Here is a 22,267-nt window from a genome sequence, read left to right as displayed (position 1 = left end):
GTCTGGCAGCGCTAAAATGCAGTTTAACATGGATGCGTTATATACATTATTAGGTTGGCCAAAAAGGTCGTTTGGGTTTTTCCACAAATCTTACAGAAAAACCCCAACGGACTTTTTGGCCAACCCAATACTAAATGGTGCTTCCACAACTGGTTATTCAATGGGAAAAAAATAAATTTGTCTTAAACATAAAGAATAAAATTCCTGGGAAAAAAAAAAACCTAAGAAAGTACATACGCAACCTACGGTCTTAACCAAGAATAGAAGCTACAGAAAAATTATACGTTTGACTATATAAAAATTAAAACTCTTACAGGAAAAAACATACCATACTTTCTGGTAGGTCTTTTCCCCTACAAAACATCCTTTGCCTAATAGTACAAGTTCTTATAAACTGCAAAACGGACAAATGCAGTTCACAGAAAAGCAGACCCAAATGGCAAACACGAAAAGTTGCAACTGAGGTGACACTGTCGGTCTACGCTTAACAGGCCGGCAAAAATACAAAAGGGTGGTAACGCTGCCACTGCAGGAAGAAGTGGGCAATTAGAGCCTTCTTAGAAAACAGGCACCGTCTGCTAAAATGAAAAGTACATGCACTGCTAACACAGTAATCTCACTTTGGGGCCTACATACCAGTGAAGTGAAGTTACCAATACATGGGGATGTTTGTACAAGATATTGATGGCAACACGGTTTGTTGTGGGAAAAAACTGTAAACAAAATACAGGCTTGGGGCTTCCCTGGTGGCGCAGTGGTTGAGAGTCCGCCTGCCGATGTGGGGGACGCGGGTTCGTGCCCCGGTCCGGGAAGATCCCACGTGCCGCGGAGCGGCTGGGCCCGTGAGCCGTGGCCGCTGAGCCTGCGCGTCCGGAGCCCGTGCTCCGCAGCGGGAGAGGCCACAGCAGTGAGAGGCCCGCGTACCACAAAAAAAAAAAGAAAAAAAAAAAAAAAAAAAATACAGGCTCATCAATAGTGGAATGGTTTCATTAATTACAGTTCATCAACATCACGGAACATCACAGAGCCATTAAAGAGAATGAATTAGAGCTACCTCAGTTGTTCCAGAGGGGTGTAAATATTAGCAAGAAAAGGAAGATGCAGAAAAGTGTAGAGAAGACAACCCCACTTTTCCATATGCACACAGACGTGTAGGTAGTGTTAAGATAGTAGCAGGGAAAAGACACAGGACACTTACTGGGTCATTAACATGATTACCTGGGAGGTGGATGGAAGGGAGGTGGACAGGATGGAGGAAGAAAAATGGTGACCAAACATCAAAAACTCTCAAAAACGCTCCGTGTTAAAGGTGACAGACTGAACGCAGGTAGTTAAGAAACCCGTAACACGACGTAAGGGAGCAAAACCAAGACTGAAGACCAGGAATGGTCGGAGTGAACACGCTGTCTGGGAACATTTTAAACGGGGAAGTAACTGAGCGGAGGAGGGAGACGCCACTGCCACAAGTGGAACCTTTTGAGGCTCCATTTCTGAGGCAACAGCGAAAAGACCAGAAAGACCCTGCATTCGTGAGATGAACACAAGGTATCAGATTAAAAGACCGAGAGCAGAGAGCACAGACAGCAGATAAAGTAGAAGTAGCTCAGAATGAGGACAAGGAACCCAGAAACAAGGCCAGAGCAGGAGGCTAGACGTGAGACAGAAGCCTCCTCCGAGGGCACCGGAAGCACCGCGGGCCCCACCCCGGGGCCGGGCTCAGTAAGGCTGGGGACCCCAGGCCCGCAAATGCCTGGTGACGCCATTGCTGATGGTCTGGGGTCCACACTGTGAGATCCCGGGTCTCAGGGATCTAATATTTGTGTACAGAGAGGAACAGAGGTAGGAATCTGCAAAATAATTAATACAAAAACATTTCTCAGGCTGACGGCCACGCTGCTTCAGGCCGAAAGGGCTCATCAGTGGGGAAAGCAATAAATAAAAATGACCCGAACCAACCCAGGCCCACTTTGGTAAAAATTCGAAGTATCAAGAATCAAGAGAAGATCCTCCAAGTCTCTACAGAAAGAAGAACGTCGATGAATACAGACAATGTGTAGATCAGGTTTATACCTGAAGGGACCACCCTGGCTCCTGAGGGGAGGGGACGGGACGGGACGGGGGGGGCCAGGCAGGCCTGCACCGGTGCCTGCAGGTGAGATGGGTGGGTAGAACGGGGCAGAGGTGGCAGGGGACTGAGGGAACTCTTCAGGGAGGAGGAAGAAAGGCGGCAGAAACTGATGACGCCCTGGGCCTGGTGTGATGAGGCCAACACACTCCATTGGTAGATGGTGACACTGCTCAGCGATACGAAGAGCCTGGAGGGTGATCGGCCTTCGAGACGGAGGACGCTGGCAGTGCGAGAGCTTGTACCTCCATCCTGGGCCTCCGAAGTGCGACCACAGGTGAGAATTTACATGCTTAGCCTGGAGATGGCTTTACCTGTAAGGTGTTCCACCATCTATCCATCAGAAACTACACGACGACTTCACGAAGAGAAGCCTTCTGAAACCGGGCACCTCTTGAAACTATTTTCGTTTGTATTTTTCACAAGCGCCTTGAAAGAGCCCTAGCGAGCGCGCCACAGACCCCGCGTGTGGCAGGTACAGCGCCCCGTGGGCTCCCGTCAAGGCGCACAGAGAGGCCGTCCAGAAGCCGTCCTGCCACGCGAGGGAGTAAAGCATCCGCGCGGCCGGCGCCCCGGGCTGACGGAGTTCCTCGCCCTGCGGCCCGCAGTCTCCTGTCTCAGGGGCCGGGCGCCAGCACACTCCCAGCCCACCTCCCCGCCTCCCAGAAGCCAAGCCCCACTCGCCTGAATCCGAGAGCGGGCCAGGTACACGTTGGACTTCCACTCGGTTTTCATCTTGCGGTACTGGGACGACTTGGAGTGCACGAACTGCTTGCTGTACGGCGCGCTCAGCTCCCCGGTGACCGTGCTCTGAAACGACTTGGAGGCACTGGTGCTGTTCAGGGTGTGAGGCCTGCGGGCGACGGCGCGCCGACGGGGACACAAAGGGAGAGCGGAGACACCTCTGAGGGGCCCGGCTGGCTCAGGTTCTCACTGACAGCGCGCACGGGGAAAGCCGCCTAGCTGGCGCGGCCACACAGACACAGCCAGAGGCAGCAGGGTTTGTAAGCAGCAGACAGATCGAGCGCAGAAAACCCCTACGAGGCCTGGAAACCCTGGGCTGTACTATGTGAAGTTAAAACAAAATACCTTAACACAAACCTCTTGACATGGGCACTCATTTTAGGTTCAGAGCGGGCACAGCCTGTGGGGTTGACGGCCAGGGGCAGCTCCATGAGAGGGTTCCGGCCGTATCGGAAGGTGTAGTTTTCACATGCCTCAACCCCAGGGAGCTGGAAAGAAGCAAAATAAACGAAAAATTAACTCACCTGATCAAGACTACAGGCAACCTTGAGCCGGCCAAGGGATGGCCCAACTTGAATTCCATGAAAATCACTTGTCAACATGTTCAAACTGTTGGTAACAAGAGGCTCTTTCGAGCCACGTTAGCAGAAGCCGCCTGCGCTCAGAACCTGACTACGCGCGACGCGCCTGCCACCCTCGGGGGCCTGGGAGCACAGCCAGTAACTTAAGCTTAACTCCTAAAACCATTCGTGTTAAAGGTCTTTTCTAGAACATGTCTCTTGTGGGCCCTGTCCTCTGGAGACATGACAGATGCATATCATTTAGGCAGGGCTCCACCAAAGGAAGCAACTGGGAACAGTACTCAAGTGGCTTTCGGGGTGTCCGCTGCTTCCCCGAAGAAAACCCATCAGTGACTTTTTTCTTGAAAACACCCCCTTATAATCATGCGGTTTTCCAAAAGCGCTGCGTGCAGGCTCACTGGCACACGTGCCTGTAACAAGCAGGCACCAGGCAGTAAGGGCTCCTGAAACCCAGCTGCGCTCCGATGCCCCGCCCTGGGCCCCGGGCAGGGAAGCAGCCATTAACGCTGGGTGCTGGGCCTGGTGAGCTACCTCACCGAGTGAGCACGGACACACCTACGACTCACCGATGTCTCGTTTTCTTTCAGAGCGACAGGAGTTCACCCCCGACAAAACCACTACCTTGAAGTGTTGTGAGAGTGACAGCCCCGTGTTAAGTAAGGTGCGTCGTGCGACAGGGGGTGGGCTCTCCGGCCTCGGCCCCGGCACTCACTGATTCCGCGATCCGCGCCACCGCAGAGACGGTCAAGCCGAAGAGATCCTCCCCTTTTAGGTAGGCTGGGAAGAGCTGCAGCATCTCCGACTCTTTCCTCACACATGCCACAGGCTCCAAAATCTTATCCCAAACACCTACGTATGGACAAAAAGTCATTTTTTAAATGACAAACTTGCTCTTAGCTAAATAGAGAGGAAAACAGGATACAGTATAAAAATAAGAAAGAGACGAAGACCAACCACTCACGAAGACTTACCAGATCCAAGTAAAGCCCCGTGGGCAGTGATCTAACAAACCTGGTGTATTACCTGCTTACCGGATGGCAGTAGTTTTAAAGACTTTATGAGGCGTGAGGGAAAAGACTATGTTACATTAAGGAAATTAAACAGTAGAAGTGGAAAAGAAAGTTAAATATAACTGAAATTCGTACAAGTAGTTAACTCACTTTCATGCTGGCCAAGCAGCATATTAGATTTTCACATGATTAATCCAATTAAGTAGTATCGGTAGATATATCCTTTCCTCTCAGTTAAAATATGAAAATGATATTTTCACTGGAATTATCTTTAGAGCATTTTCATATTTTAAAAAAAACCTGCTAAACTTGAAAAAAAAAAAAAAAAGCAGTTCTGCAGCACCTTCTACATCAATAAAAATGACAATCTAGGCTTAACCCTAGAGGCCAAAATTAAGTCTCATTTCTGGCTCTAAATCTGTTTAATATCTGATGCTCCTGAGATAAGACAATATGGCTTGAAATACGGTTCCCACCTTCTAGGTGACATTAACAAGAGGGTCCCCCAATGTAAGTGACAGGCAACCTTTATCTGCAAATCATTCTCCTACTTATTTTATAAATTCTGTTGGAATATATATTCTGATTTAGAGTAATTCTAGCAAGTGTTTAGAAAAAGACAGCAAGGTATGACAATACAAAGAAGTTAAACTTGCATTTGTAAATGAAGAATCCACACCTGTTGTGATAAAATATGAAACAGACGTGAGAAAAACCATGGAAATACTGACATAAAACATTCATCAGCCTAACGCTGGAGTGACTGGCTCGGCGGAGCCTAGAGACGGGGCCTCACCTTTGGGTGAGGTGTCACTTAAGACGAGATCTTCGTGGCCTTGCTCCACGATCCTGATGACGAACAAGGGGCGCCCGTCCTTCTCCTCGATGGAGCACAGGTAGCGACAGCGGCGGTTGGCGTAGCGCGTGCTCCAATACAGCCGGCTGGCTTCGTAGCCCACGGGGAAGAGCGCTTTGGGAGAGTGGAAGGCTTGCATCTGCTGTGGGAGCAGCTGGCCGATCGTGTGGAAGATGAGGCTTCCCACACGGAAGGTGTGGTCACGCTCCCCCCGCTGCACGATGCTGGCGATCTGTCGTACCTCATCACGCTGCACGTAGACCCTCCTGAAGACGGCAAAGTAACTTAATTCCTGCTCGTGAATTCCCTTTGGTTTGTGCATGGGACAAAGCATAGTTTTATCTTTAAAAAACATGCATTGTGCTTTAATGGCGCAAGTAAAGTGATAAATGTTGGTGCATCGAAATCTGTGACACCCGCTGGTGGCCCCCATCTTATGGCAGAAGACACATTTCATCTGCAGGCCTCTCCTCAGGGCTAGCTCCACGTTTATTAAGGCACCAGCCTGGGTCTCGTACACCTCCGTGGACCACAGGGCACAGTTCAAGTGGACCCACAGGTCCAAGTCGAGGTTGAGCAGCCTCGCCGGTCCATCTGTCAACCCATCGCCTTCTTCGTGACAGAAGCAGCACTTCCGATAGTCCTTGGGCACGGGATCAGGTTTCAGGGACGTGCCCAGTTTCTTCAGAAACTCATCAATTTCGTCTTCACAGGGGGGTCTGAAGGTCCCCTTGGGGACCACGACGTGGACGCTCCACTTCTTCCACTTCATCCCTCTCCACTTTTTAGTGATCGGCCTGCAGTCTTCAAACCCACCGTGGACAGTTCTTAGCCGAGGCTTTAACTTGACCGTTACCTTAAGCTCATCTGGCTTTGCCTCCACTTTGGCTGCTTCAAAAGCAGGAGGGAAAGTGATGGGTGGTGACGCTGGGGGCGAGGCTTTTTCCTGGAGCTGCGGCAGACGGTGCACATCTAAAGTGGAGATGTTGTTACTGTACTGATGAAATGCTCTGGAAGGCGTCTCTTTTATAGGCGAGTGTGGCAATGAAGGAACAGATTCCTGCACACAAAAAAAGAAACACGAGAAAGAGTAATTCCAAAGCCCCCAAGGCAATCCTTGCTACAAGAAGCCAAGCAGTAGGGTTCCAACAGCAGGGTGTTTGGCTCTGGGTCTGTAAGTCAGAGGTGAGGACTGGCGCACAACGGAGGTCAATGCTGCGTGCCCGTGGCGCTTGCGTCTCGACAGAGAGAGAGCGTGTTCTCTGAAAAGCCCTAAAGCGCTGGAGGGTATCCTGCTCTTAAAACTTCCAATGTCACAGGAGCTAATTTAATTTACAAGACGGAACAGCTTTTTGTTCAACCAAATAAGAACTCTGGATCATAATTTTCTATGAGCTCTTCCCACCCTCTGAAATTCCTGTTTGTTAATCTTAGGCTTAATTAATTGGCATAAGTGTGAAAGATGGGGAAGAGGTTCCCTGTCAACAAACAAATCATATTTAACTTTTCTCAGAGGTTGCCCGGTACCCATCCAACTACTGAAAGGGCTGAGCTGAGACAGAAGCTCCATTAGTTTCTCTTTAGATACAAAGTGTTGTCATAACCAAATCAACAGCAAACCCACCTTCTCATGCACCCCCACCCTACACAGCTCTGAAAAAAGACACGCCTCACAGAAAATCCAGAAGCAGGCAGACACTGCACACGGAGGACTCAATAAATTATGCGATGGAAAAAAAAAATTCCTTCTCTCATCTAGGCTGATATGTTTTAAAGTATAAATTTATTTGTCAAGTGGCTTGAATTTCATTACACTGGGCGCTACTGCCTTTTTAAAAAAATAAGAGTCTCCAGAACATTCTTCTGAGAAAGACGCAAGAGCAATGATGTGGAGGGAGGAGAGACTGACTATCACAGCACGGGAAAAACTTCCTTCAACGCAAACGGTTAAAAACATATCGTCCACATCAGCTACACACTCAAAGATACACTTAATCACACAAAAAACAAATAGACCTTTTCCAACCTGGTACAAGACAGATACTTTCCCCCCAGAATACATGAATAAACCTGAATTGTGGTTGTGAACAGGTTTTTTCCATCGGACAAGATCACTAAAGCAATACTTTATAGCTGTAATTAAATTAAGATATTTATAATTAAATAAGTAAAATTACAGATTTTAATAGTAGTGGTCTATTCAATTCTGAACTTTTAAGACATAGTTCAAATCTGCCCATTCTTGCTGAATAAGCCGAAGTTATTCAGTTTGCAGTAACAGCCTGGACCAACCACTCCTTCCCAACCTGGGGAGCGTCTAGAGCTCAGACCCCCCGGGGGGGAGCTCTGGGTGGGGGAGGCGGATGCGCCCCCAAAACACAGGCGTCTCTCAACGCAGACTGCTGACGGAAAGTGTCCCCATCTTACCTTGCTTTCGGAGGTCTTTGCTTGCGCAGCTGATGAATAGAGAATAAAGCAGTTATTACTACAGAAGACAATGTCCTTCTCCACTCTACTGGAGCTGTCTCGGGACCCCTGAAAAGCAAAGAGAAAGGTGTGGGGAGCTCGACAAGTCGGGATCTAATAAGAACAAGATCTGCACGGGGCTGGGTCTATTCTGTTCAACGTGAAAGCAGCAATCCTACCAGTAGTAAAAAGGTAACTATGAGCCAGTATCTAGCATAATAATTTAGCCACAGAGAAACCACATTTGCAGAAATAAACTTTACTCTCCATATTTCACCGTTTAAAAATACGCGGCTCTCATCGGACGCGCTGAACAGGCTGCTGTAGCTACTTGGTTTTAAGCTCAAGCACATGAAACATATGCTGACGGCGACCTCCTCCTGACGCAGGAGGGGGCGCTGCCCCGGCGCGGCGGGGGCGGGCGGGGAGCCGGGGGCCGGGGAGGGCCGTGCGAGTACCTTGCTCACGAAGGCCGGGTCTCTGGCCGGCTTCCTCACGCCGTGGCCCAGAACGACGACGTGACAGTGGCAGCACCACTGTGGCCTGAGAGCCGCACTTTCTGTGACACCGTGACTAGTGCCCGTGCACCCAGAAAGGCCTGAAGACAAAGGGCGCTCATTAGCGACTGAAGCCGACCACTAGCAGAGGGGGTCCCGGGGGGAGAGCTGCACCGCACCGACCGGCCGCAATACGGTTCATTTAGTTTACCACACGCTCGTCTTCAGTAATTAATAAAAATCTTATTTTCCAAGCAGTGGTTACGGGGCATCTATTACGTGCGTGGCACTGGGTACAGAGAAGGGAAGCTCTGCTCCCACGGCGGGGACAACACGCTGGGCTGTGGGAAGTGCGGAGGGAAGTCTCCAGTCTCAGTGCAAAGTGAGCCGGGGGCAGAGAATGCTTTCGCTCCGGGGTGAAGAGGGTTCGAGATCTCTTATGACAGAGGAAGAGGTATGTGAACGAGAGCCTTCAATGAGCGTGATTTGGAAAGTTGAAGAGGGATGAAGAAGTTCCAGGGCCAAGATAAAAACGCGAGCGAGGACGCAGACTGGAAAGCGTGTGACGATCTCAGAGCACATCGCTCGCGTGGCCATGAAGGCAGAAGGGAGAAGCGGGGAGAAAGCAAGGGTGACGGAGCAGCCAGAGGCTGAGTTCAAACCCAACACTGGCGACTGTCAGCGTGGCTCAAGGGCGAGACGTGGGGGGAGGCTGGGCTCTAAGAGCAGGTGAGGACGGAAACAAGACGGCCAAGAAACGGGTGAGCGAAGAGGCGTGAGGGTGAGGCCAGACGAGGAAGGCGGGAGGGGAGGGACGCCACACAGGTGCGAGGAACGGGCCCACCTTTCAGTGATGGGGAAGGTGTGAGCGCACCTACGGAGGAAGAGAGCGGCCCCGGAGACGCCGCAGAAGGAAAGGGAAGAGGCACACGGGCAGAGAGGGCCTCGTCCGCACAGTGTGACACAGCGCTAAGGGCCGCAGGAGAACAAACGCGCGGCTCCAGGGTAAGCAGGTTGGAGACCGCTGACAAGAGGGTGTGACGTAAGGCCCCAGGCACTAAAGGTCCAGTCACACCTCAGAAGACAGCAGGCGGGTGGGAGGGGGGGGTTGGTTTAAGTCACCAAGGACTGCGTGCCAACACGTGACCCGTTACTCCCTTAAAATCAAAGCGAGATCTTAAAGAGAAGCGGCGTAACTTTTGAATCAAGAATGAATCTGGGGTCAACAAACGGTAAACCAGCTCACCATTGCTTGCTGGAGGGAAGGGCACAGTAGGCTGCTTCAGGTGGTAAGAGCTGGCTAGTCTGGGAGGGTTTGCAGATCCTGGTGGAGGCCCACGAAGAAATAAACGCTGTCGATACTCCAAACCTGGGTTTACTCTGTGGCTACTGACCAAACCCACGGATGGAACATCTGGAGCATTACTAACCTCGTAGCTGTTAGGAATCCGAACGTGGAGGAGGTCGGAAAATGCAGCCACAACGCTGCTAATGTTCTAAAAGAAAATGGCAAACGCTGCGTTACCCGCCCAGGAGGCGACAGGACCACTGCAGAAACCTCACACTGCGGTAAACGCCATCTGCACGGCGCGCACACCTCAAGCAGATCCAGCCATTTTAATCTAGACTTAAGAGTCTGGGGGTGGGGGTGGGGGGAAGGGTTTTAACGGGCCAATTACCCAAACAAAGCTTCCATATACAGAAATCCTCAGACAGGGATTCCAATTAATGTTAAGTATCTGAGAGAACATGAATCTATTTCAGACATTTTCATTCAAGGAATGAGTTAAACCTTGTCATGGTTTTTACAGCTGGTCAGAAGTTTCCTTCAAGTGGACTCTCCCAGCTCTGGGCAGAAGTGTGACACAGCCCATGAGAACATACCCCTGCCGTGCTCTGCTCATGACCAACACGCCCCGCCAATGGGCGATGACTCAGGCTGCCCACGAAACATCATCAAGAATTAAGAGTTAAAAAGAATCCTCAGCCACGTCCTAGCGTTTGATACGAGCAGCTGCTACCTGAACACAGTGCTTCTGGAAAACTTTCACTGCTGACAAAGTGCTTCGCTGCTTAACTTTCTACGTGTAAATAGTTAGCAACTCTATGAAGAGTTCTCTACCATATACATTCTTTAGTAAAAAAATGACATCTCCGACTTCAATTTGCCCTTTTTGTCTTGACTGAGGCCGAGATCAATTTCTAGTACTCACAGCCGCGTGGACGTCTGAAGGGACCGCTAAGCCAAGCCCTAACTTTAATCTCTATGCGCGATGACCCAGCTGTACGTGTCACTGTGAGCCACCTGGCGCTCCTCTAGAAATGGGTAATATTGTACAACGCCCAACAGCCAGTCCGTCTTTATTTACCTCAGCAGCTGTAGGATGCAGAGTGATTGCCACAGATATGAGACCCGATCGGGGACCATTTGGGGATGAACCAAAAGGTGACGTGAAAAATAAAGTGCCCGGCTCAGTTTTGATGTCATTCCTTCTAGACTCCAGCCCTTAAGAAAGGAAGGATGAGTTGAGTGTCAGCAGCTTGGCTGAACGTTCACGTTAGCCAGCCCTCCCGCGGCGCCGCGCCCCTACCTTTCCCAGCGCTGCTCGGGAGGAGCGGGATGACGGGGGAGGGCGCGGGCTCCGGAGGCTCCTCTTTGACCAGGGACAGGTCTGGGTACCTGCGCACTTCCACGCCGACCACGCTCTCAGGGGAGGATGAGGGCACAACACTGTCGGGGGTGTCCCGGTCGCCCCCGTGGTCCTGTATCCTGGGAGCAGAATAAACGCACATGAGCAGGTGCAAGGCCGCCGCTGGGGGCTTCCCACACCAGCCCAGCCCTGTCTACGTGTGTGACCTTTGGACAGTGACAATAACCTGAGAGGCCAAAGAGTCAGTTCAGGGCCAAACAGGAAATCTCTTGGGAAAAAAAATAAGAAATATGTTTAACTATAAAGTGATTTAAATGGTATGTTTCCTTCTGACTAAAGCTTTAGCATCCAAGTTTAAAGACCTGCCAAAGGAGGAAGATGTTCAGATTATAACACAGCATAGAAAGAATGGATACTCACACCTTTGCAAAGCTCCAGATCACTGAGACTAGGGAACTCTCCTGTGGCTGAAAAAGGAAAGAGCAGTCCGCCACACACCCAGGCACGCGCGCACAGAGCTCCCCTGTGGCTGCTGTCTACTTACAGTGGCAAGTAGGAAAGAACCTGGCCAGTATGGCTTCACAGGCCTTCGTTTTTCTTAACTGATAAAGTGAAGTGGAAAAAGGAAGAGACTGGTCTAGTCCAAGAAGCTAGAGGTTACGAGGGCAAATGGGGCTGTAGGGCGAGTGTGGTCTTGGGCAAAATGTTGTATGGCAGCTTGAGAACCTGGGGTCTCACCCCCCCACACCCCAGAGGAGACACTGTCAGGCTGAAGGAACGCTGTGAGAAGCAGCATTAACAGGAGACCCAAGAGAGGCTTCCAAGGGGTCCCCACGCGACCCAGGAGTGGCCCGACACGCACACCCAGGAGGCCACCTCCCACAGCTGCTCCTGAGTGACCGTCCTGGCATAAATATAGCAGTAAAGGTCCAGGAGAAACAAAGAGCTGGGTTCTGACTCTGGACAAATTCCTTCCCCTTGGTCCACAGTCTTCTCATTTATACAGTAAAGGGCCTTAGTCAAATGACACCTTATCAAAGAGAGAGGGTGCTGAGCGGATTTTCCAAGAAGAGAGAATAATCTGACGAGCTGTGTAAGAACCTCCCCTGGATCTAACCGGCCGGGTTGGGACTATCTACCAGGAGAAGCTGATTTTCCCCAATCAGAATCCTGGGGCGAGAGAACTGACGCAAAGGGGTTTCAAAGTGTGGGCAGGACGGCCCTCAACTTCTCTCCCACAAAAGCATGCTCTGCTCGGTGACTGCCACCCTTTTATTCTGACATCTGCAAACATCAATAAACCCGGTAAATCACATTAACAGCTTATAAAGGGCAATGATCTTCGAAATACTTTGCATGGAGAGTCCCAATGCCTGAATGTCTATTCGATTATTATTACTTGTGGAACCTCCTATATCATATGAGATTTCTAAAGTGCACAAATGAATTCTTTTTAATAGTAAGAATGCTTTATAAACTTTAAATTCTGAAGAAAATTATTCACCAAATTTCACCTTTTAAGTGTTTTCACATGCTTTTCCTACAGACATCATTCTACATACAAACACGTATACATTTTTAAATATATGAAATGACTAAAAACTACTTGAGAAAAAGGAACTTCTACCTTAATTCCTCCTGATTATTATGAGGCGGCGTTGGAAGTGAAGCAGGAACGTCCACTGTCTTTGGGCCTTGAGCAATCGCTCTGGCCAACAAGTCATCGTGCGGTCTGAACGGCAGGTGAAATGGTTTAGGTCCTAGGCTTTTGGTAACTGGAAGAGCAAAAACACAAAACCATAAATCAGCCCAAACTGGCAATGGGTAAACTTTACAATCCGACTGCTATTTCACCACACACAGCCGGCAAACTCCTCAAAGGTACAAGACTTGGAGGCTTGGCATCCTACCTTCATGGCTCACTAATACTCCAGCTTTTCCAGCAAGTTCTTCAGTTGTTGCAAAACCATTTGCCATCTTCGGACAAGCCATAGGAGGTGGTGTAGGAGGAAGAGAGGCAGGGGGTGTTGGAGGATTACTTAAATTATTCTGCTGCAGGAGACCAAAAAATTTTAAATTATATGCTACTGAGCAAATATGCCACGACCTTGCTAAAACTTAGTTCTGTGAATTTTCAGCACAGGGAAGCAAGGTACAGAAATGTAATCAGAGGCACCTTCATTCCTAAAATGCACACCAAGAAGAAAAAGAAACATACAGGCCGGGAGGCATTTCAGTGGAACAAATACCCATAATCCTCTGGACATACCACCCACTGGCTCACTTTCCCCAGCTTGAGTACTTAGCTTTGAAATTAAGAAGCAAATTTATACTGTGCCTGATTTGATTCTGTACAACTCTTTTCAAGTTTCACTGTTAAAGCCAGTGAAGGACAGCTTTAAAATTCGACCAATAAATTGTAGAGAGTTCTCAAAAAATTCCTTTATTAAATTAAGATATGCCCCAGTTCTATCAAAAACTTGAGAATTTAAGATCCTAATCCGTAACTGCAACTTGTATCTTAGATATTAGAATCTGGATTGTCTGAAATCTCAAAAAGCAGCAAAAGGAGTAGCAATAATAACTAAATGGACTGAACCTTAACAAACGTAGTTTCCCCCCAAACATTTCTCCCTGCTTAACATCTGTCACCAATTTGTCATTGATTCACTGACTAGTCTCGCAGGGACTGTTGGAATCTACCAATAATACCATGCAAATCAAGTGCAAGGTAAAATTACAAATCTTGCAAAGATCTAGGATTTCTGAAGATGATGAAGTTGCGTGGAGAACAGCTTGCATCAGAAGAGAAGGCATTTACAAGAGTTAGGAGAGGTTCTATAACTGAAGAGAAAAGCCAACAACGATAATAAATGGAATATCACAAGAGAATGATTTTAATACTAAAGAAGAGAAGCCCTCAGAAAAACTGATGATACTCTCAAATATTTTTGCAAAAAAGATCACTTTACACAAGTCAGATGTGAAGTAAAGAGTATCTAATGAGCCTATCATAAAACTTTGTTAAAACAATATTACCAAAAGATAAACTTGGTGCAGTTTGATATTATTTTTGTAGCCTAAGAATTAATGCACAGGTGTAATTAGTACCTAAATTATTAGACAAAATACATTTTTAGGTTTTTTCATTGTATTTTTCAGGGTAAATTCCTAACTACATTTTTTACTCTATTTACTATGAATTTGGAGTCCTCTTAAGAGTTAATAAAGATTATAGGAAAATAAATATTTTCCCTACCATAGAAATATACAATGGATGTTTTTCACAATTTGTATTCTGACCTATACAAAAATTTCAAATGTTCATATTGGAAACACTTTACCTGGTAAAATTTTAACCTTTTAGTTGAACTAGAGTTTAAATGGAGCTTGGAAGATTAGATAGATGTAAACTAGATGGAAAAAAACAAGACAAGCTCTACCAATTCTGACATGGCATCCAAAGAGGAAGCAAGGTAACACCTTGGCAAAGAAACATACCTTGTAGATCAACTGAGAATAGTAATCCGAAACCCCTTCAAGGGTAGCACTGCCAAAAGTTCCTAGAAGTCGATTCCCACTATTAAACTGGCCACTGCCGTAAGGAAGAAAGTGGGCAAAGTTCACTCCAATGACTGGTTCCATTAGAGGGAGCAGAGAGAGCTGCTATTGAAAAACACATTTAAGAGTAATGTACACGATAAACAAAACAAGTGTTTCTCAATTTTTCTAAGACCCAAAAGGCAACTTAGTCAAATAAGGCTTGAGAAAAATAAGACTTAAAAATTTCAAGTATCAAAATGCTGGAATAAGTGAGAGAGACTATAGAATCTTTGAGATATACTTAAAAATGAGCCTTATTCTCTTCTGTCTTAAAGGGATGCTGCCAGGCTTCTAACAAGAAAAACACCTTCCTTATCTTTGCTCAGCAAGAATCACGGCTGAACTGAGGCTAGGTGCCCCCAACGGCACTCTTCAGCAGCTGTCTCTCACCTTCTGTAACAGCCACAAAGGTGTAAGAATGCACCCTACTAGTGGGAGAGACCAATGCCTGTGTTTCTTTGCATCCGGAGTCACAAGTAACGTGGACAGAATTTTTCTTGGTGCTGAGGCTGCTCCCTTTGAACATAAGTAAATCTTGACCAGCGCCAACCAATCCATCTATTTGATCTATTTTACCCTAAAATTTTGGGGTGCCAGTAGAATAAGGTGCAAGTTTGCTTGCACATAGGAAATCTATTAGGTTGCTTGTTGAGATGTCTTTTACCCCTTAACTCTCTACTTTTGGGAAAGTTTCAGTTTAACAGGGTTGAAAAAGCATCTGATGTCTCACACTTCCTTGAATTTTGAAAGGGGCTGCTCCAAAAGACTCACCTGCTTCAGGTGGGTAAAGGTGTCCGTGGTAGAGAACATCGCTTGTTTCTCCTCTTCTTCCTTTTTCCTTTTCTTCGACCGAGGTGCTGCCTTCTCTCCGGTCCTCTGAGTCCTTTTGCTTCGCTGTTTCTTGGTTTCACTTCCTCCATCTGTTTTTGGCAACTGGCTGTTGCCACATCCAAAACCACCTTGCACTTGAGCCCCCAAAGTTTGCTAATGTAATTGGAAAGGTTAAGAAATAAGTGAACTATCTACACGCTGAATTCCAGTTCCTGCTAATACAGTTCCGCCCTAAGACACAATATTCCTAACATGGGTACCCAAAGTTAAGGAGGGAAAACGGTGGCATCAAATGGCCTGTTTTCTGAGAACAGCATCCCTTTTTTGAAACACGATTCTCAAGTGTGTAAGTCAGCAGGCTGCGAAGCTTGAGGAGAGAGCAGAACTCCTAGGTGTGGCTCTTCTCCCTTCAGAGGAAGCGTTTCTCCTCAGGCCTGTCCACACTTATTCCTGCCCTCCGGCGGCCGTGCAGGAAGGGGTGCTCTTAGCTAGATGGCTGTGGTGCTCTCTGCACGGTGGTCTTGGGAGCCTTATTTGGGCTCCCGTCAGGAATGGGTGAAATACGGGCTATGCGGACACCACTGCTAAGCCCCAGAAAAGTTTCACAGCCTACGCATCTCAGTTGGGAGGAACAGCTAGCCTCAGAGATCACTAAAAACAAACAACATTGTTCACTGAAATTAGTTCGTGGTCATACATGTGACTGAATAATAACTGCTACATACTTAAAGTCAACGAAAGAGGACCTATGTGACAGCAAATAAGCCTCTTCTTTACTTCTGTCTCTATGGCTAAGAACAAGCCAGTCCTTAAAGAGGTTTTTAAGGGTAGTACTATCAATCCTTAAAAATAAGGGACTATTTTTAGGGGCCACTATTTCTAAACTTGACAGCTATACTTTGCTATAGGCAACTATAGTTGCTAAACTTATTTTAATGTGCTCTGCATTGACTCTTTGAGGGTTTGCAGATTATAGTTTCCATTTATATATATATATATATCTAAATGACTTAGAGCACGGATGGCAAAATTGTTCTGTAAAAGGCCAAAGAGTAAATATAGCTACTCAACTCTCTGCCCTGGTACTGCAAAATCAACCACAGACAATTCATAAACTAATGAGCTAGGCTATGGTTTAATAAGATGTTTTAAATTCATGGACACTGAACCCTGAATTTCATATACTTTTCACATGTTGAGAAACACTACTCTGTTTCAGATTTTCTTCAACCATTAAAAAGTGGAAGAACCATTCCTGGCTCATACACAAAAGAGGGGATATGGAAGCAGGAACGCAGCGCCCATCCCAGGGCTAGGTCGACAGTTCTCAAAGGGCGGCCCCCAGAGCTGCAGGGAGCACCACCTGGGATGGTTACAAGTGCGCATTCTCTAGTCCCACCCCAGACCTGCTGACGCCAAACCTTTAACAAGCCCTCCAGGCGATGCTGATACACTGACGTTCAGAGAACCCTGGCCTAGAGCTATGCCTCTCATGTCCATATGAACGCGAATCACCTGCGATCTCGTTAAAACGCACATTCTGACTGGTACACCTGTGCGGGGGGCACAACATAGCGTTTCCTCAAAAGCTCCCAGGTAAGGCGGATGCCGCCAGTCCTCGAGGACCGCACTGTGGGCAGCACAGAGCAAAAGGCTTGTAAGAGGAGACCGGTGCGACCGCTTATGCGGTGTGCAGCACGGTCAGGCCCTCTAAGTGCTTAACAGACTTCTCCAACCCTCACAGCTTCCCTAAAGAGCAGCTATTACTACAGTTCAAAGAATGCTTTTAATTACAGAAGAACACAAAAGATTAAAAATCACCCCAAAGTTTGCCTGAGATAGGAATAGTTCACAGTTTACTGTATTTGTTTTCGATCTTTTATCTATGCCTACATATATTTTGTTAAAAACACAATGAATCACACTTAGTATTCTTTTATTCTGGTGGTTTTGCCTTTTAAACGTGACATATGGTTTGTTCCCCGTGACATTAAACGTTCATACATTGAACAGATTTAATGGCTGCAAAAAATCTGTCTGCTCAGATACAGATACACAGAGACTGTAAGCCAATCAATAACTACAGTAGTGGATTCAGGTTGCTTTCTCTCATTTTTATCTATTAGTAAAGATAAAGTCACTCATTAGCTATTCATGTGGTCACACCTTTGCACGTATTAGAATTTCACATTCCTCTTGCCAGATTCCTAGATATGTTATTGGTAGTCATGGGTATGCACCACCTTTTATTAATATCACAAGCACAAGGTGTACTCTAATTCCTTTAATCCCTGTGGCAACCCAGTCACAGGGAGCATTATTAATCCCGTTTTACAGATCAGGAAACTGAGGCACAGAAAGCCTGACCTGCCCAGGCTGCATGCTGGAAAGAGATGAAACATGGATTTGACACAAGCTGAGTGATGTGAGCTCTCAAAGCCTCCCAAGGCTTTACCCCTCCACTACAACTAATGCCAACTTATGTGTGAGAAAACACATGTCCTCAGCACGGAGGAACAACTGGGCCTGTCCACAGCTACTGCCACAACAATTCTGCCTCAAGTGTGACTAGAAAGTAAACAAATTTCATCATTCATAAAACGGGAATAATAATTGTGCCTGCCGTACCTCAGGGCAAGCACTGAGCACAGTATAACCCCTAGAATGTGGTTAAGAAGGCATCACCCCTAGTAATCCAGGGCCCCCGCCCCTTGCTGCCCTCCCAGATGGATATGAGAACATGTGACACAGTCCAAACATTTATACATATACTAATTGATCTCATCCCTTTTTCTATCATAATATCCAATATACATTTTTTTTTTTACATGTAATCACTAGTATTAGGACCTAACTTCACTCCACCGAGTACCAACTATGTGGTATTGAGACAGAAAGGCATAGAGACAGAAAGGTGCTCAGGACGCCGTCTACACCCTTCAAGGAGCCGTCTATGCTCAGTGGTAATAGAGAAACTGCTATGTAAGCACATGTGCATCCACTTTTTGAGACTGGCTGAGCTGAGTAAGGTATCCGGGGAAGACGATTCCAGAACTGAGTCTTAAAAGATACAGATAGGGCTTCCCTGGTGGCATAGTGGTTGGGAGTCCGCCTGCCGATGCAGGGGACATGGGTTCGTGCCCCGGTCCGGGAAGATCCCACGTGCCGTGGAGCGGCTGGGCCCGTGAGCCGTGGCCGCTGAGCCTGCGCGTCCGGAGCCTGTGCTCCGCAACGGGAGAGGCCGCAACGATGAGAGGCCCGCGTACCGCAAACAAACAAACAAAAAAAAAGACACAGATATTGGCCAGATGTTAAAAAAAACAGAAGGGAGAGCAAAGCAGGCAGCAACAGCAGCGTACAGCCATATATGGAAGGGTGAAATCAGAAAGACACTCAGGGACTGCAAGTAGCCCAGGATTCCGAGGGGCAGAGGATGCAATGGACAAAGTAGCTAGAGATCAGGCCTATTTGCTGATTACAAATATGACTGAAAAAGTTATCACCACCAAAATTTACAAAAATTACGTGACTCTAAGGGGTTACCACTCAACCTCTACTGAATCAGACAAATAAGAGAAAACAAAGAGTAAGCCAATACTTGCAAAACAAATGGCTTCACTAACAATCTTAAAAACTGCATATTTGGACAACTAAATATAGCACTCCACCTCATTCAATTAAAAGAATGAAAAATTTAAAATCTACCTTGAGAAGCACTATAGGGAAAGCTTTATGAACACAAGAGCCGTGGTAGTGCAGCATGTGAAAGACAAGACAAGTTAGCCAATTCCTACAACCTAGAAAACCCCAGCTTGGGAAATATGTCAAGGAAGTTCACTGAAATGCAGGAGATCGAATCTTGTATACTTACAACAAAGTTCTTCATACAAATGAAAAAACAAAAGCAAATCCAATGTTTTATAACTTAAAAAAGGGACTTCCCTGGTGGCACAGTGGTTGAGAATCCGCCTGCCAATGCAGGGGACACAGGTTCAATCCCTGGTCCTGGAAGATCCCACATGCTGTAGAGCAACTAAGCCCGCAAGCCACAACTACTGAGCCACCGTGCCACAACTACCGAAGCCCGTGCGCCTAGAGCCTGTGCTCCACAACAGAAGAGGCCCGCGCATTGCAACAAAGAGTGGCCCCCACTCGCTGCAACTAGAGAAAGCCCATGTGCAGCGGCAAAGACTGAACACAGCCAAAAACAAAATAACATAAAATAAATTAAAAAAAAAAAGTCTAACACTTAAAAAAAAAACTTAAAAAGGGCAAAATATCGACACATGGAAAACCACAAAGATAAAATACCATCTACCTGTAAAACTGTGTTTGTATAACATTAAGTATTAATACTTTGCAACAGAATGGATTCCCAATATGGGTATTCCTGAGCGTCCCCAGGGGTATTAACAGGGTGCATGAGCTATTTTCTGTATTTCAAAGAGGTTAATGGAAACTGCACTCTATTTGCAATTAGGACATGTAGATGTTTACTTCTTTGCTTTAGTTAGATCAACTCAATGTGGCGATAATCAGCTGACAGGAATATGTTACGTATGAAACGCATGACCCTACAGCTCTCTGATTTTTGAAAAATACAGTAAACAAATTATTACTTGATATAGTTTATAGGTATAAACCAAAACATGAGGTCTGCGGTTTTTTTTATTCCACAGTAAAAAGGTTATAAAATAGCCTTGAAATCAACACAGCAGTCGGCACTAATCTGTTGTGACCATAACTTAAAAGAAAAGGGGAAAAACCCAAGCTGTCTTCCTGAGCCACACTTACCACGTCGGCTGGGTCCTGCCTCTCAACCAGTTTGTTATCCTTCGTACCGTCGTCTTCTGAGCAAAAACTCCCTTCCGGTTTTTGATTTAACAGGGAAGATGCCTTTTTATTTTTCAGCAGGTGCTTCAGCAGCTCATTGCCTGAATCTCCTTTGGCAGCAGGAGTGCCGGCAGGTCGGGGAGGACTCTGCCCCGGGCAGGAAGCGCCGGCCACAGCCCTTTCTTCGGTCCCATCCCCGGCGCGCTCCTCCAGTTCAGGCCCATCTGGGCCTGGGCGCTGCTCCAGCTCAGCTGACTCCGGTTTCACCTCCCCATCTGGGGCAGGGGCGTCGATGGGGCGCTTATCCACCTCTGAACTCGCACAGGTCTGTTGACCTGGGGTTCCTCGTGCAAAGTCACCGCTGGGCAGTTCGTTCTCTGGTTCTGTGCACAGCGGGCCCGCTGCCAGGTCAGGAGGTGATAGGCCGCCCGGTTCCGCTGGCTTGGGCTCTCCTCGCCGAGGGAGCTCTCCGGGTGCGCCCGCCGCGGGGGCAGAGGCGGCTTCCGAGACACCCGGCGTTGGTGGAGCAGCTACATCCGAATGGGGAGTAGAAGGTGCCTTGGTAGATTCCGCATCGTCGTCTTTCTTCTTCTTTCTTGTTCTCTTCTTTTTCCCTTTCTCTTCCGGGATTATATCAGAATACAGCTGGATGAGAGACGGGGCTGATCCTGGGTAACTCTGTCCACGGCTTACGGCCGGGTCTTGGCCACAGGGGAGACTGCTATTAGCCACTGGAGGTGCCGCAGGTAACGCGGGTGTAAAAGGAGGCCTCACCGGGGACTGCTGGAAGCTGGCCCCAGGAACACCTCCAAGTACTGGCTTCACAGAACGGAAGTTTGGGCTTCCACCAGGAATTGACGGCGAGTCGGGAACAAACGAGGGAGGTCCCATCTGCCTTCGCTCGTTGGTTTGCAGGAAATTTGGGGTGGGTGGTGAATTAATAGACCCTTGCTGTATGTTCTGCTGCTGTAAAACTGGCCCCGCTTGCTGTGGCTGCTGCGGAGGCTGCTGAAGGGGTCTTGGAGGTTGCGTAAAATCACAGGGCAGGTCAGAAGTGTAGAATGGGATCTGGGACACGGGTGTCCTGCTGCTTAGCTCTGAGCCCACCATGCCGTGCTGCTCCATTTCCATCCTCTGCTGCAACGCTCTCTGTCTGTCTACTTCTTGCATGAGCTGGATTCGTTGTCTTTCCTGCTGTTCTCGTAAACGTTCCTTACGTTCCCGTTCTTGAAAACTTTCACTGAAGGGGTTATTGTCATCGAATTCCACCCGTGGTGGTGGTCCACTCTGTGGATTTGCATTTGACACTGGCCCTGGGGCTGGTGGGCAAGTTTTTACTGGTAACTGGGCAACTGGGGGCTGAATCCTAGGAGGATCGAGGGGGCGGTGAGGAGCGCCGGTAGGCTGCCACCCAGGTAAACCGGGCGTCCTAGCGGGGCTCGTCGTGCGGCCAGCGATGACCGTGGCGTGCTGCTGGTGCTGCAGCTGCAGTGGCGCCATGGGGAAGCCGGGCTGGCTCATGGTGGGCGGGGGCACACCTGGAACCAGGGGCAGCTGGGGCGGGACGCCGGGCATCACAGTGGGCGGGGCCATCGCACACTGCTGCTGCTGCTGCTGCTGCTTGATCCGATAATCTTCAATCAACTCAGCGTGCTCCTTCTGTTGTTTACGAATCTGGAAGAGCAAAATGAAATCTTACTCATTTCTCTGTGCTTCGGGTATCAACTAAAAATACTGGCTGACGACTATGGTGGACGTTATACAGCAGGCAGTTAGATCAGGCAGAGGCAGAAACATCTTGCTTAGGCAATGGCAAAAATCACCAAGGGGGAAAAAAAAAGGAAGGAAGGACTGATCGACTGAAACTGCCAAGCTTTTCAATAATAGGATGTTTCTAAATATGAAATACCAAAAACAAATTTGAAAAACATCTTTCTGAAACAAATATTTAAGAAAATCTTTCTCTGAGTCATAAACCATTTAAACTACATATAAAAAATAAAACAATAAACAAAGCCTACACAGGAATCAGCTAATTGTGATGTCTTAGAAGTTACATATATAAGGTTA

At 47.6% G+C, this 22,267-nt stretch overlaps 1 protein-coding gene across 18 annotated transcripts in view; it reads right to left on the bottom strand.

Annotated features, from left to right (window-relative positions):
• The window catches only part of KMT2C (lysine methyltransferase 2C), a 289,703-nt gene that overhangs the window by 7,168 nt on the left and 260,268 nt on the right, over positions 1 to 22,267 (bottom strand). For 6 of the 18 annotated variants that reach the window (XM_067041775.1, XM_067041774.1, XM_067041784.1 and 3 more), the window contains 14 exons: positions 20,159 to 21,871; positions 15,305 to 15,517; positions 14,432 to 14,596; positions 12,841 to 12,982; positions 12,558 to 12,705; positions 10,871 to 11,049; positions 10,649 to 10,785; positions 9,526 to 9,775; positions 8,241 to 8,380; positions 7,744 to 7,851; positions 5,257 to 6,376; positions 4,163 to 4,299; positions 3,215 to 3,357; positions 2,810 to 2,978 (listed from right to left, as the gene is read on the bottom strand). In XM_067041775.1, coding sequence (XP_066897876.1) covers positions 2,810 to 2,978; positions 3,215 to 3,357; positions 4,163 to 4,299; positions 5,257 to 6,376; positions 7,744 to 7,851; positions 8,241 to 8,380; positions 9,526 to 9,775; positions 10,649 to 10,785; positions 10,871 to 11,049; positions 12,558 to 12,705; positions 12,841 to 12,982; positions 14,432 to 14,596; positions 15,305 to 15,517; positions 20,159 to 21,871 — 4,764 coding nt within the window. Of the gene's footprint in view, positions 1 to 2,809; positions 2,979 to 3,214; positions 3,358 to 4,162; positions 4,300 to 5,256; positions 6,377 to 7,743; positions 7,852 to 8,240; positions 8,381 to 9,525; positions 9,776 to 10,648; positions 10,786 to 10,870; positions 11,050 to 12,557; positions 12,706 to 12,840; positions 12,983 to 14,431; positions 14,597 to 15,304; positions 15,518 to 20,158; positions 21,872 to 22,267 lie in introns of those variants that run through there. The other 12 variants (XM_059074147.2, XM_067041780.1, XM_067041782.1 and 9 more) reach the window with 8 other exon arrangements.

Source organism: Kogia breviceps, chromosome 9 (genome assembly GCF_026419965.1).
Source record: "Kogia breviceps isolate mKogBre1 chromosome 9, mKogBre1 haplotype 1, whole genome shotgun sequence".
In the NCBI taxonomy this organism is placed as follows: domain Eukaryota; kingdom Metazoa; phylum Chordata; class Mammalia; order Artiodactyla; family Physeteridae; genus Kogia; species Kogia breviceps.
This window is presented reverse-complemented; position numbering and strand designations above follow the sequence as displayed.